Source organism: Bubalus kerabau, chromosome 12 (genome assembly GCF_029407905.1).
Source record: "Bubalus kerabau isolate K-KA32 ecotype Philippines breed swamp buffalo chromosome 12, PCC_UOA_SB_1v2, whole genome shotgun sequence".
NCBI classification, from domain to species: Eukaryota; Metazoa; Chordata; class Mammalia; order Artiodactyla; family Bovidae; genus Bubalus; species Bubalus kerabau.
Genome location: NC_073635.1, coordinates 89,093,308 through 89,109,327, shown reverse-complemented (window position 1 = coordinate 89,109,327; position 16,020 = coordinate 89,093,308). Strand labels below are relative to the sequence as shown.

General features: G+C 50.7%; 1 protein-coding gene across 2 annotated transcripts in view; it reads right to left on the bottom strand.

Moving 5' to 3' along the window:
• COL4A2 (collagen type IV alpha 2 chain) overlaps nucleotides 1-16,020 on the bottom strand; it is a 160,502-nt gene that overhangs the window by 100,584 nt on the left and 43,898 nt on the right. For both annotated transcript variants that reach the window (XM_055543011.1, XM_055543010.1), the window contains exon 4: nucleotides 9,928-10,008. In XM_055543011.1, the coding sequence (XP_055398986.1) occupies nucleotides 9,928-10,008 (81 nt within the window). The remainder of the gene's footprint in view (nucleotides 1-9,927; nucleotides 10,009-16,020) is intronic.

Sequence of the window (16,020 nt, the reverse complement as noted above, 5' to 3'; positions counted from 1 at the left end):
GTCAAAACATTCCATCAGGGTAGGAGACCAGGGCTTCCGAAGGCAGAGCTTGAGGCTGGCTCAGAAGCAGAGGACGGTGTTCTTTCTCTCCCCTCAGCTTATCAGGTCTCTTAGGGTCTGTGTGGGGCTTTCAACCAAAACTCAAAACGGCATTACTATCGTTACCTGGCCTCTGAACCCACAGACACGTTTCCCTAAGGGCCATGAAAGGAAGCCCAGGTCCCCAGAACCGTCAACTTGAGACTGGAACCCAGTTAATCACTTTCTCACCATCCCCAGGGCCGGTGGAGGGTGTGGACCGCCGGTCTCCCCAAGGTTTTGCTCGCTGAGGCCACTGCCCTGAATCCACGTGCCCTTTCCCCACGTGGATGCACCAGCCAGCTGGCCTGGAGGCTTCATTTCTGTCCTTCTGCATAAACCATACTTTCAGCAATGTCCCAGCTTCCCATAAAAACATCTAACCTCAGTTTACAGTCAAAGGGTTCAGAGGATAGGGACCTGCCAAGGTTAAAAAAAGTCATTTTCTTTCTCAAGTTCATTTTCTCTTCTGCCTGAGCTCTGAGGATGAATGCTCTATGCTTCTTTCATTTGGATGGAAATTCAGAAAGAGTGATCTTCCCCTGGTATTTCTAGGGAGGTAGACACTTCACGCAAGATTGGAGTGTTTGAGGTGCTAGGTAAGCATCTTTCCTTAGCAACACCTAGAGACAAGAGTGTACTTTTTCCTTATGAAGGAATTTGGTTGAGGCTGCCGGAGTGTGTGTGTGTGTGTGTGTGTGGTTTTTCTCCAGAAGAGGGAGAACTGGGTAAATAAAATATGAAAACACTTATATTCTGTCTCTGCACTCAGATACTGAGCGGCCCATGTGCCAGCGTGTCATTATTAATCATGGATAATGGTGCTACCTTAAGTATGTCCTCTGTTGACTCTATTTTTTAAATCAGACATTAATATCTGCTCTGCTGTTACCATAAGCAGCTGTGTCGTGGGCAATTGCTGTTGCAGTTGATAAATGCTGGGCCACAACCATCATGACTAATTCTCACCAAGGGTTTTCTTGATTCCTATTATTGAATGATGCATTCTACTGGTACGAAACATAGGAATCCAGCGTAAAGTTTGTCAGGCTTCATCAGAGACATGATGCTTTCAATGATCACAGAAATAAATTTTTTCTATAAGTGCTGACTTTTAATCATCAGATTCTGTCTAAAACGATGTTCTCTGAGTCCATGTAGTGAGGAAGTATTACAATTTTGTCTTTTTAAGATTTTAACAATGTGTTTGAACTGAACTGAACTGATTCTTCCTTTCGGATAGGCTCCAAACTGGACGTTTATCTAACAAACTGTGACTCATGTTAGAATGGTCCTTTGAAATTAAATATTTACCACATTGGGGCAGGGCGGGGGAGCAAGCCAGGGGTCTGGCAATTGCTTGTCTGTTCTCCAGCTGCGCGATTAACTTGTTTCTACAGCACAGGGTCGCAAGTCCTACTTGAAGAAAATGCTCACTTAACGTTGCTGGAAAAGACCCTGATGGTGGGAAAGACTGAAGGCAAAAAGGAGAAGGGGACGACAGACGATGATGGTTGGATGGCATCACCAACTCGATGGACATGAGTTTGAGCAAGTTCTGGGAGTTGGTGATGGACAGGGAGGCCTGGCGTGCTGCAGTCCATGGGGTCGCAAAGAGTTGGACACGACTGAGCGACTGAACAACAACAATCTTGCTGGAAAGAAGGCAAGAGTGATGTTATGGTCGGAAGCTGTGGGGGCTTGACCACCAAAGGTGTCCCGAACCAGACAAGCAGACAAGGAGCTTTCGGAAGGGGAGGGTCTTGATCGGAGCTCAAGCTGGCAAAGCAAATCCCCCTAAGAGACCATGGGAATATGAGGGACAAACCGATCAGGAAACTACTCTTCGCCGCCTGATGACACGCCCTGCACACACGTGTGGCTTCCCCAACGTGCCGGACACGGGTCTGTGCACCCTTGCGACAAAACCCTTCTTTGTGTGAAGATACAAGCTTAGCAGTTTACAAGTCTTGGTCTGACTTTCACGAAACCCTGATTTTACACTGTGCTTTATCTTCATTTCAGATTTAATATCTAGAATATCTTCACCTCTTCACCACGAGTTTACCGTGCACTTCCTGCACTCTCCACCTTGACACTCACAGTTGTGATCTTGATAGTAGCCACTGGCCATAGGCGGCTCTTCAGTTTGAATGTTAATTAACCAACATGGGATAAAAATGCAAAATTCAGTTTGTCCATCTCACTAACCACATTTCAAGGGCTCACACAGCCATGGTGGCTGGTGCCGAGAACACGTCCCTCTTGGCAGGAAATTCCTTCCAAGAGCGCAAGGCTGGGGTATCAGGCAAAGGCTGGGGGTGTGACCTGCTCTGTCCATTTGCATCCTTGGTGCCTAGATGGGGCGACAGATGCGCAAGCGATATTCACTGGATGAATAACTTTGCGTGCAGCCAATTGGCTGCGCGTCACCGACCGCCTGTGTGCGGGGCCACGTTCCCCGGCGTCTCTTTTTAAAAAGTTAATTATTTGTGGCTGCGCTGAGCTTCGCTGCCGCCCGCAGGCCTTCTCTAGTTGCGGCGAGCGGGGGCTACTCTCGGTTGCTGCACGTGGGCGTCTCATTGCGGTGGCTTCTCTGGTTGCAGAGCACCGGTTCTAGGTTACTCGGGTTTCAGGAGTTGTGGCCCCCAGGCTCTAGAGCACGGGCTCAATAGTTGGGGTGCATGGGCTTAATTGTCCTGGGGCATGTGGGATCTTCCCGGAGCAGGGATCGAACCCGTGTCTCCTGCATTGGCAGGCGGATTCTTTAATGCTGAGCCAACAGGGAAGCCCCTCCTGGCATCGTTTTTGACTAGAAACTGCCCCCAGTGGACTGACTCACCAAAGTACGCGTTGCACCAGCTTCCCCTTGAGAGCTTGGTGACTTGAGCAAGTTATAAGTCAAGCAGCTCCTCTGAGGAGGTCTCCAGGATGGGTCTCGCCTTACTCAGCCCAAGATGCCGCCCTGCTCCCTCGGACCTCACCTACCACGGATCTCACCACCCACTCCGCGAGGCTCACACCGGCTCCCGAGGTATTCCTTAAGGACACCAGGCACACCCTGACCTTGGGGCCACCCCTGCCGCTCAGGGGGCCCCACCCCTGTTCACGGAAGCACCTCCTTCTTCCAGACACGCGCCTTGTGCGCAGATGACACAAAATACAGATTTTGAGGGTTGCAAGAATGTAAAATTCCATTATTAAAAGGAGCCGTGGCAGATATGAAAGAAAATGTCCCGTTAGAAGCGCACCACGGACGCATGAGCAGGCGGGCATCGTCCAGACCCACCGCGGTGCCGCCTTTCTTGCAGAGAGGAGTCAAGCAACCGAGCTGGCTGCAGCCACAGCGGCGTCCAGCTAGCTGGAACCACTGCCATTCCAGACGGGCACTAAAAATAAGCCCGCGATGTTGAACGTAGGTGAGAGCTCTGTGCAGACGAAGGTTACACAAGCCCAGAAGCCGGCGGGCTTCTGCTATTTCTGAATCATTCTTTGCCCTTTCTGGTCTGCGACAGTGCAGCTGACGGGGGTGCTTTCTGTTAGGTCCGTGGGGCAGACCATTGACAAGCACCTGCCCGGAGTGGCTGCAGCTGGTGTGGAAAGCAGTCTGCTACTGCAGCATGGTGTGTGTGTTCCACACGAGCAAGGGTCACCGCGTAGCCGAGATGGGCGGCCATGCGCTGGGGGAAACCCACCCCGGTGGCGGACCACACACACTGTGTATATACAGCTTGAAGATCCATGCGCTGAGCACCTCCCCATGGCTCCACAGTGACTGACCAGTTTTCAAATTTACATCGAGCTGTTTCAAAGAACAAAAATTCCGTTTTTTCCCATATCCCAGTTATACACGTTTGAGGGTGTTGATCAGCAACATGCGACAGGAGAGACCGCCCGTTAGCGAGACCACAGCTCACCTGGGAGAGGGCGAGACCACGATCGCTGAGGCTCAGAGCCGCTTGGGCCCCCTCCCCTCTCCCCGAAGCCAGTGACAGCCACCCACCTGGGCCACCGAGAGGGCCCGCGTTCCCCGCACCCCATCCATCCGCTGCCACCCACCTCCGAGAGCGTTCTGTTCACACTCTGCTTCCTCTCTCACTCCGCTCCTCTCTGCTTTTCACATTGATTTATACTGTTGAACTTAAGGAATCTTGTGAGGTTAAGAATTATTTGCTCATACTTTGACCCAAGTCCAGGGACCCACAGACTGTGGGAAACTCTTAGCTCCTTGAAAAAAATGCAACAGCTAACTTGTGCTGGTTCTGTCTCTGCTGAAGGGAGTGGGCTCTCAGCTGCACCCTTCCAGGAGCTGGGGTTTCAGTCTCAAGGCTCCTGCTGCCAGGCCCAGGGAGGGCGAACATGGGGTGACGACCCCATGGGGTGGGGAGATGCTGGGCCCCTGGTTCAGGCTGATGGTACAGCCCTGGGACCAGTCACAGGGTGGCTGCTCCTCGTCCCATTGCAGCTTCCAGGGCCGTTCAACCACCTCGATGATTCCCAACACTGGGGGGGGGGGGGCTTCATCGTCTTTGGATTACCAATTTGTGCAACACCCGATTGCGTAGGAAAACAGGTGCCTCGTGAAGGTGGATGCCGTTCAAAAGTTGAAATAATCTATCTTACCTGAGTTTATGGTGAAAAACCATAGGGCGGAGGGGCTAGGAATCTAAGTAACTGAAATAATGATTTACATTGACCTCAGGTGGAAAAATCTGAGCACTTTTCGGTGAGGTAATGTCCAAAGGCCAAGGTGGCTCTGTTGGCTAAATCATGGGCCCACCTGCTGTCTCTCCTGTTCCCTGTGCTCTGGAGCCTTGTATCCCATGGAGACACTCACTCTGCTTCAACAGGAATTCTGTAACAGAAATTCCCTCTGATGCTTGCAGCTCGACCACCTTCAGCCTCCACCGAGTGTACAGAAAGAAGAAAAAGAAAACAGGAGAAGACAGAACCTGCCACACTGTTGGTGGGGACGTAAGTTGGTGCAGCCACCGTGGAAAACAGTCTGGAGGTTCCTTGAAAATACCAAAATGAGAGTCACCACCTGATCCAGCAACCCCACTCCTGGGCGTACACCCAGAGAAAAAAGTGGTCCGAAAGGATACTTGGACCCCAGTGTTCACCACAGCACTGTTTACAATAGCCAAGTCATGGAAGCAAGCCAACGTCCATCAGCAGAGGAGTGGGTAAGGAAGATGTGGTGCACGTATTCAAAGGAATGCTACTCAGAGCAAAAGAATTCCATTTGCGGTAACATGGATGGCCTAGTAAGGATCATACTGAATCAAGTCAGACAGAGACAAATATATAATATCACTTACATGTGGAATCTAAAGTATGATACAAATGAACTTATTTAGAAAAACAGAGAGTCACACAGACACATAAAACAAGCTTGTGGTCACCAAAGGGGAAAGTGGGGGAAGAAAAATTTGGAATTTGGAAGTAACTTATACACACCACTCTGTATAAAAAAGACAAACAAGGACTGACTGTGTAGCACAGGGAGCTATACTCAATATCTTGTAATAACCTACATGGAAACGAATCTGAAAAAGAACACACACACACATATACACACATAACCGAGTCACTTTGCTATTCACCTGAATCGCTGTAAACCAACTATATATCTCAATTAAAAAAAGAACAGAAAAGATGCAGGGGCCGGACACCTCTGGTGTGGCGAGCGTGTAACCGTTAGTGATGAAGCAAGGCTGAGAATCTAGTTACTGCCTTTCTTTGTGTATAGTGGGCTTCCCTGTGGCTTAGATGGTAAAGAGCCTGCCTGCAATGTGGGAGACCTGGGTTTAATCCCTGGGTCGGGAAGATCCCCTGGAGAAGGAAATGACAATCCAATCCAGTACGCTTGCCTGGAGAATTCCATGGACAGCTGAGCCTGGGGGGCTATAGTCCATAGGGTTGCAAAGAGTCAGAAACGACTGAGCAATAACACTTTGTATATAGCGCCCTGTGGAGCGTTGCTGGATTAGGACTTACCACTTCCTAATCACTCCAGTAGTCTTTCCAGGAGTCATGTACAGATATGAGAGTTGGACTATAAAGAAAGCTGAGCACCAAAGAATTGATGCGTTTGAACTGTGGTGCTGGAGAAGACTCTTAAGAGTCCCTTGGAAAGCAAGGAGACCAAACCAGTCAATCATAAAGAAAACCAACCCTGAATAATCTTTGGAAGGACTGATGCTGGAGCTGAAGCTCCAATACTTTGCCACCTAACGTGAACAGCTGACTCACTGGAAAAGACCCTGATGCTGGGAAAGATTGAAGGCAGAAAGAGAAGAGGGTGACAGAGGATGAGATGGTTGGATGGCATCACCGATTCCCTGGACATGAACTTGGGCAAACTCCAGGAGATGGTGAGGGACAGAGAAGCCTGGCGTGCGGCAGCCCATGGGGTCACGAAGGGTCAGACAGAACTTGGCGACTGAACGACTTAGTAGGAATATTGGACATACGAACTCTCCAATAACAACAGTCTTAACTCATTTTTTGAAGTGCTTTACTGATTCACGAAGCAGCTGAAGAGAGGCCTGAGAACCACCACTCTTGAGGCAGGAGAGTGAAATCTCTTTTCCTCTCTGCCTGCAGGCCTCGCCCCCCTCCTCCCAGGGTAACATCGGTCAGGAGGCAGGAGGTCAGGAGGTGCAGACGCAGAAGGTCACTGCACTGGAACAGGCACTCATCCGAAACTCTGAGAGCTCGCGTTCTGTTCTGGCCCCAGCGTGGAGCGGGCCTCCATGCCGGTTGTCACTGTCCTCCCCTAGGAGGACGAGGCTGGGTCCCCCTGTGGGCCCCCCGGCTCTGACCGGGGAGTCCAAGGCGCACAGACAGGTGGCCTCAGCCCCGCCCTCACCTCCCGCCCTGGCTACTGGCTTGCTGGAATGATCCCCGGGGCGGGTGGCTCAGTCTGTGAGAAACACTTCTCTCCTGGTGACGACCCGCCACCCACCCCCCAGCCTGGCTCGATGCGGCAAATGAGGGCTTACTCATTCGGTAACACGAGAACAACACTGGAGCCAGAATCCAGAGCACATTTGTGCTTTCTGCTTGGAGTCCCGAAGTTATTCAGTAACAGAGTGTTTCTGGTGTTGGCTGTCACCATGGTGAGGAGCACAGGAGCTGGACCCCATGCCCGTATAAGGCAGGGCGAGCCCGGAGCTCCGGGAGCCAGGCTCTGCGGCCAGGCGTGGTCGCGGCTGCTCCAGGGGCACCGAGGGGAAGACAGGCGGCGAGGGACCCCAGGGGAGAACGTGGGAAAGAACAGTCTCTGCGCCGGCTCTCTGAGCCCAGAGTCCGCCCACAGCTATTTTGGTGGATCCCGTTACTTCTGAAAAATACTATCAGCCCAAAAGGAGGGCAGAAATAGCTCTGCTTTCACCAGAATCCCATCTGGGTAGAGCTGTTAATTGGCAAAGATTTAATACACGTCCACCAGGTTTGTGGAATGGGCATAGACATTCTATTTTCATAAAAGATTTAATAAAGTCTATGCGACTGTCCTAACAATGAATACCTTCAGTAATGCACTGGGCTTACCCCGCAGACAGTGATAAATGGGGTTAGCAATTTCTTCTCAGTGGGTTTTTTTCTGGCTTCTTACTGTCAGTCACTCCTATCCCCTTACTGATCAATATTCAACAGCACGTGTGAATCAGTCAGGCAGCCTCAGTTAGAATCACCCAGTTTGGATCCGTGTGGGCCAGAAAGTGAGTTTAGGTCTCTCTTCATGACTCCAAACACCCCTGCCATCCTGGTATGGGGGTAGGGGGCAGATCACTGGCCCTGGTTCTTGAACAAACTACCCAGGCAACTGCTGAGTCTCAATTTAATTTGATTTCATTTGATAATGTGTCTGCAGATTAAAGTCAAGCCCATGCTAGCTTACCCGTGTTAATGAAATTAACCAGAAGATGTCACTTTCTGCGTTCTGGCAAGGCGGCGAAAGACTCAAGGCATTTTCTTAATCAGGGGTGACAGGAAATAACGCCTGTGCTGTAAACTTAGGAAATGAGAATAGACCTGGGGGCCTGTAGAAATCCCCTTCTAATGACCTCTTTGAGGAGACCCTTGGTGTCCTTCAACAATCCGCTGCTGTGCAGATGGTATCGCACATGGAAACGATCAGAGGAACTATCTTTACGGGAGAAAAGTGTTCTTGTAAAAGTATCAGTGTCCGAATACTGGTTCTACGTTAGCTAATAACAAACAGTGAGAAGGAGCAGACCCGGTCCCCCTTCTACTTGGTCTGTCTAGGCTCTCTCTGGTGGATCCCAGGGAGAAGAACGGTCCAGAGCCAGGATCCCTCCGACACAGGCAGGTCTCACAGACATGTGTGGTCTCAGGGCACTGGTTTCTCTTCTCTGTGCCCGTATAAGGCTGAGCAAGCTGAGCTGGGGAGGCCAGAGCCTGCAAGCAGGCTTTCCACCACTGCTCCGGAAGCATCGCTGGGAAAATCTATAGCTGGGGACCCCAGGGGAATTTAAGTCTCATGGAACAGCCTCCATATATTTAAAAATACTTCTCCTTGTGAAATGCTGATAAAGCACCCTCACTAGCAATTCCTGAAGCACGGAGTCCCCGCCAAGAGCAGAGGAAGCAACCACAGCAAAAACTGATGCCATGCACCAGCCCGTGGAGACTCTTGGAAGCTTCGATCTCCGGGCAGAAGACCACTCCTCCACTGTGATCATTGCCACCAAGGTAATGGTCGGCTGTGTGTTAGCACATAAGCTCCCCGCATCTATAAAGGGGGCCCGTCACACCTTTGACCGTTTGACTTCTGGGGCGGGGACTCGGGTCCAGAAGGAGGCAGGACCTGACACCCAGCCACAGATCTGGGTCCCCAACCAGTCATCTCTTCCTCCTGGTGGGTGAGGTGGGGCATGGCGACTTAAAACACTGACGCAAGCATTCAACTTGCTGAAGCTCAGTGGGAACTCCCGAGGATGGCTATGAGTCCCGTTTCCAGCAAGGACAGGGAGACGCAGGCGGGAAGTCCCACAGGCCTCTCACTGCCTGACATGGGACGCGGGTGAGCCCTGGAGGGGAAGGAGTTATCCCAAAGCGCAAGGACTCGAGAGACTGTGTCCATAAGATGAAAAACTACTCCCTACACTGCCACGCACCAAAGAGGTCTTAATACATGAATATAAACAAACCTTTAACTTCAATGATGCCGAGACTCAAATATCAGCTTTCAAAGCAACACTTGGATGAAACCTGTTAAAGTATCAGGCCCACATTTCAAACGTTGCCGGATGTTGTGGTAACTCGGGGCGACCTTTTCTCTCTGACTTACCTGTGAAGTGCCTGTACGTAAGAGGCATTCAGGGAAGGTGTGGGATAATTTCAAAAGTCAAAGTGATTCTCAGTGGTTCAATGCCAGCACCCTCTAGTTTAAATAGATACCAGGGTATAAATACAACTATGCATTCATGGTGGTTCAATGCCAACGCCCTCTAGTTTAAATAGATATCAGAGTATAAATGCAACTGCTTTCTTTATGCAATATTTCTACAAAATATACGTTTATATATACTATAAATATTAAACATAATTGCATTATGTACACATATATGCACACATGTATTTATGACAATGAGCAAGAGAGAAGATGCTCGAGAAGGCCAACACTGTTCTCAATTTATTGAGAAAGTAGCATAAATAGACCCAATTCTGCATTCTATTCTTGCTTGCTTCATCGAAATGAACTCATCTATATTAAATTTCTTATGATTGTATGCAAATGATTTAATTAGGTTATATACAGCACTTTGTACAAAACGGAAGTAAAACGAAGACAATGCTTATCGCGGCGTCATGACTTACCCGCCCTCCTTTCTCGGGGTAGCACTGGCAGCCCCCGCTGCAGTCTCGGCCTCCACAGGGCACATCCAATTTCTTCACACCCTGCAGAAACGAAGCAGAAAGCAGAGAACGTTACCTACTGCCCTCCAATCGCCGCGCAGGCCAGAATGCCAGCTGCTGATAGTCCTTCCATGCCTAACAACTATTCAGTCAAAACCCTCACTCAGTCTTTAAAGAAACAGAATTTAATTTTTAGAGCAGTTTGAGGTCAGTAAGAAAAGGTATGGCGTTTCACGCACAGCTCCTTCTGCCCACACCTCCCAACTATCAACTTGCCCCCCCCCAGATGGGCCGAGTGCTACAAGCGGTCAGCCTCCACCAATGCACCATCACCACCCCAAGTCCACGGCTGACATCAAGGCCACCCTTGGTGCTGCACATTCTAGGGTGAATTAGCCTTTTTTCAGTGCCTACTAAGTGCCAGATGCCAAGCTGCATCCTGGGGCTCAAAAGTCAAGGAGAACATTCTCCAGGGATCCTGTGTGAAGTGAGCCTAAGATAAGGTGTTCTGGGAGAGACGTCCGAGGCTGGGGAGGATGGTCAGGGTGACTGCCCGCGGCACTCTGCTGGGCCTCGTGACAAAGCCCAGACCTACTGAATTGCAGGGAGGGGGCTTCTGATCCAGAGGCGGAATTTGCAAATACAGCTGGTGGGATGACACAGCCTCCCCCCATCACAGGGAACCGCCCCCCGTCACAGGGAACCGCCACCCACGGAGAAGCCCTGCCTCTTCCCCTCCCTGAGACTGCTAACTTGGGGTACAGAGAGGGCGGGGTTGGTGGTGAGGTTTTTCCTAAGTGTTTATTCAGCTGGGTTGGGGTGATATCGTCGAAGTTTTTGCCAGTCCCTGAGATGTCACTCTTTGATGACTTTAGTGATAACGGGGGCAGTTCTCTGGCTAGACAATTCCAGCGAGGAAAAAGGCATTTCTTGCCCTCTGTCTCAGTGTCTCAGGCACGAGGTGGACATGCAGACTGGACCGTGTCTGAACTCCTCCTTTCAGACAGCGTCCACAGTACTAAGCGTTTTGAGTCGGAAATGACAATCAGCTTGGCCCTCTTTCTCCCCTCTCTGGTCAGCTCTGCCCACCTGCAGTCCGATCCCACCCCCCACAGGTGAGTTAGTGCAGCTGGTCCCCAGGGAACCTCCATCTGGCTCCTCAGTCTTGGCCAGGTGGTCCGGAGCCCGCAGGGAGCCGATCCGTAGGGGACCCTGGGCGCAGTGAGCCCTGGTGAGCACTCGGCCAGACCTAATGGTGCAAGCAACGCCCCGACTACAGAAACCGCTCCAGCTCAACAACATGGCATTTCACCAGGGCAGCTCCTCCCCTTCTGAGTTGAGTCCCAGTGACGAAACACGGGTCCCTTGGGGAGTTCTTCTGTCTGGTTTTTGGGCTAACACATTGGTCAGCATTCTCCCAGCTCCCCAGGGTTCGCGGGGAGATGCGCATGGGGCTGCCTGGCCGCCTCGACACCTCCTGCCAGCACAAGCCTCCTGGTAGGTCAATGCTGGGGGGCACAAGTGAGCTCTGACTCCATGCTGCCTGGCGGGAGCATCATCGACCTCATCAGAGATGTAGTGTCCTTTCTGTAGACAGGATACATCCCTTTGCTAAGTACTTTCTATGGAGGGGTGGTATTGGAAAGTTTCACATTTGTTGTTCTTATTCTTTCCCTAATCTAATATCGGCTGCATCTGTCACTACTTTGAAGAACTGGAAAAAAAAAAATCTGAAGATCTCAAACTCTTTACAGAAACCAGCACCTCTAAAGTCTTCTGAGACTTTTGGTATCCTTCTGAGCTGAGTCAGGTGACGGGAGAGCATAAGAGTAAACACGAATGGGTAAGGGGCTTCCCAGGAGGTGCTAGTGGTAGAGAACGTGCCTGCCAGTGCAGGAGACGTGGGTTCAATCCCTGGGTCTGGAAGATCCCTTGGAGGAGGACATGGACACCCACCCCAGTGCTCTTGCCTGGGAATTCCCAAGGACGGAGGAGCCTGGCGGGCTATAATCCGTGGGGTCGCAACGAGTTGGACACGACTGCAGCGACTTAGCTCACACCACACACATGGATAAAGTCCTTTCACGCCCTCCAAATGCGATGCTAGGCATTTCCCATTTTTGTGTGGCTTCAGTGTTTAACTACAGTGGGGCTCATTTTAAAACCGCCCGACCCTGGATATCTGGTGTTTACACATCCAGCTGCGGGCAAGCCGTTGGTGCGCGGATTATCCTGAGCACCCAAGCGAGGAGCCTGGACTCACCGCGCTGGACTTTGTCCTCTGCACGACCGGGACGTGAATAGGCGTGCGGGCAAGGCGAACTCGGCTCACACGATCATGATTCACTTACAGTTGCTTGGAAAGGGTAGGGGGACTCCTCAGGCTGAAGTGAGAAGCATACACTCCTATTCCCCATCTGGGGTTTCACATGTTATTTTTAATTTTGATTTTAAAGCCACTTGCCAAATCCCTGTATATAAATCAATGGTCGAAACGATTTTAATGGCTTCTAATCGACCTAACAGATTTTCTGTTCTAGCTCTAGGATATGCCCTAGATTTAGTTATAGAAATGTGCTCATAACCTGCTCAAAATTCAACAGTGCTTTCTGCCTTGGGAACAAGGCTTGCAGGCCTGAAGACTCCCAGTCTCCATACTTCTCAGCCATGAGCCCAGGGCTCAGATACCCTGATTCAGGACGTGGGGGAGACACTGTTGAGAGGTAGCCCTCCACCTGATAAGCCAATTTCCATCCTGGAAATTTCAGCCCTCATGTGTATGTTGGTGTGTGTGTATGTGTGTGTGTGTGTGTGTGTGTATGTCTGTTTGTGTGTGTATGTGTGTGTGTGTATGTCTGTTTGTGTGTGTGTGTGTGTGTGTGTGTGTGTATGTATGTCTGTTTGTGTGTGTGTGTGTGTGTGTGTATACGTCTGTTTGTGTGTGTGTGTGTGTATGTCTGTTTGTGTGTGTATGTGTGTGTGTGTATGTCTGTTTGTGTGTGTGTGTGTGTGTGTGTATGTATGTCTGTTTGTGTGTGTGTGTGTGTGTATACGTCTGTTTGTGTGTGTGTGTGTGTGTATGTGTGTGTGTGTATGTCTGTTTGTGTGTGTATGTGTGTGTGTGTATGTCTGTTTGTGTGTGTGTGTGTGTGTATGTGTGTGTGTGTATGTCTGTTTGTGTGTGTATGTATGTCTGTTTGTGTGTGTGTATACGTCTGTTTGTGTGTGTGTGTGTGTGTGTGTGTATGTGTGTGTGTGTATGTCTGTTTGTGTGTGTATGTCTGTTTGTGTGTGTGTGTATGTGTGTGTGTGTGTATGTCTGTTTGTGTGTGTGTGTGTGTGTGTGTGTGTTTCCATCAGCGTCTCACACATCCCACAGAGGGGCTCTTAAGAATTCCAGCAGCAACAAGAGCCCTAAGCACCACCTTCTGGAATGTCAGATCTCCAGGATGAACAGAAGTATTTACTTCTGTAGGGCAGGGCACGTGCTCCAGACGTCTCTTAGAGGCTGAACAAGTCTCAGGCTGAGCCTCGGCATTCTCTGGAGAGGACCTGGGCTCTGGAACATTCTCAAGACACAAACGCCCTCCTGAGGCTCTCAGATGAGGAGTGTGTGAAGAGCTGTGTGTCTGTGTTCCAGCCCCAGGTGCCCACCCCCCCCAACAGGAGAACAAAAGCGCAGACCAACCGCTGCCCAAGCCAAGCCCTCATGTCCAGCCCTGATTCCGTGACTCAACACAACTCGAAGACACGTCAGGGTCCTCTTGCCAGCGCCTTAATAGAGATGACGTGCTTCCTCCCCACCTACACCCACCTCAAGAGTCTGCCCGCCACCCTCGCAGATGACAAGCTAGCCCCGTCTAGACCTTCAACTTCGGAGTTTCCAGGACAGCGCGCTTCTACCCGTCAGGGCCAAGCTGTCTCCGAAACATCAATCCACTGCTTGTTAGTTTCTCACCTCGGTCCCCGCAGGTCACTTGGTGCGGAGCAATACTCCAGCAGCAGGGCTCCCTGAGCCCCCTGCGGGTCACCCAGCATCTCAGGGGGAGACGCAGCTCCAGGGCCTGGAAGCTCCCGGAGAGCCCCTGCCCTGGACCAGCTGCGTCTACTCAGCAGAGCTGGCCAAATGCTCACCCTGTTGTGAACGTCCTTCATCCCAGGGCAGGCAAGAGCTCACGGACCAATGGAACCAATAATGCTGCGAGGACTCCCAACCTTGGAGAATGTTTGAGTCCAGTCTTGACATCTCAAAAAGTGCTTCGGGGCTAATGGATGTGGTTTTGAAAGATGAAAGTGAATTATAAGCTTGGGGAAGTCAGAGAGAAGCAGCCTGAACGTAAAGAACCCAGTAAACCAGAAACATCTCTGCGCTGCATCTGGAGGAGATGAAGGGCAGGTAATCTCCTTTCGACAATTGGGAACCAAACCTGTGCTGGCAAGGAAGAAAGGGGGCAGGGAGGACGGACTGGTTGATTGAGGGGAGGCTCGGACAGAGCGTCAAAGAGGCAGTCCCTCCACGCTGGATAAACCGCTGCTCCCTCCAGACCCTCGCTACTCCCCCCTGCTGTGTGGATGCAGCCTCGGCACCGCCCTCCTGCCGGTGCCGCTCACGACTGCAGACCCCGGCCCAGGGTTCCAGCAGGGTTTCCAGGTAAGCAGGGATGATGGGCTGGCTCTAAGAAAGGGGATTTGCTTGGAGACAATGAGACAATGCAAACCACTGGGCCATCTCTTCAGTGGAGCAGAAACTATTTCCTGCAGGGTCACCAGGGCCCTGCCTAAGGCGGACCCAGGCATGACCATCCTAGACACGTGCCAGCCCTCGACATCTTTTGACTCCTGCCACCTGGGGTGTGCTCAGGGTGGCTCTGGGCACTCAGGACTCAGTTTGAGCTTATAATCAACCATAGGACCACAAATTTCAGTTCTTTTTTCCGTCAAAACATTCTTTTGAGACTCTCTCTCTCTTTTTTTTTTTTTTTTGCTGAATTTTGTGCTGTCCTAAATTGGCAGCCAGCGTTGCTGTGCTGATGAGAAATTCAAGGAATTGGAAATGACTTGGGTCGCTTAAGAGCCAACTGGCAATGTAAAGGCATAAGATACATTCTCTAGAGACCTTGTATCATATTCTACCCAAACGGAATGTAACAGATGGTTTCCAGGGCAACATGGAGAGCTCTGAACAAGAGATTTTTTAGTGAGCTTTTTACTTGGGAATTCTTTTCTTTGGAGCCTTGTCTGAATCTTGGCATCAATACACTGTAGAATGATTTAAAAATACATCTATTTGCATGGGCTTTAGTTCATCCAAGAGACAGCCAGATCACCCCCAGATGCATGGTTGAGATTCCCGGGGAAGCTTTTGTGTCTGAGAGAACAGAAGTCATGCAATGTTCTAAGCAAAGCCAGGTTCTAGCTTCCTGAACCAGGCATCTATCAGATTCAAGGAGGGAATTTCTTGCCTTGAGCCACCGGCTCCCTGGCTTCCAGCAGATATGGCTCTGCCGTTTATAACTGGAATGCGGGGAAGAGTCGGAGTGGAGATCCAGAGTGGCAGCTGCAGGATTAAGGGAACACCCGGTCCCACTTTGGGCTGGCCCTGCCTCCTGTCAGAGCAATCTACTGGCATCAGGAGAAGCCAGTATCACGCTGCCTTCGTCAGGGATTGCGCAGGACTGAGCAGAGAGGAAAAGTGCTTCCTTGGCAGCCTGGTGAACAGTAGGTGCCCCTGTGGAGGTATCTGGGGAATAGTCCCACTTCCAACATAGACAGAAGAGCTCAGCGCCACGCCTCCCGATGCCAGATATTTAGGACACTTAAAAATAGGCTTAAACAACCACTTGAACGTCAGAAAATAAAACACACAAGTGACTTAGGCTCTTTCAGACCAGCTATTTCTCAACCGCCTGTGTGAACCACCCATATGTATCAAGACAACAGACTCCACGGACGTGCACCCTGCTGTCCGCAGACGGGACGCTCTTTAAAGTCGATGCCATATGTACAGATGAAAGAAAAAAATGCTCACCATTGTTCTCAACTTGCACAGAAGAA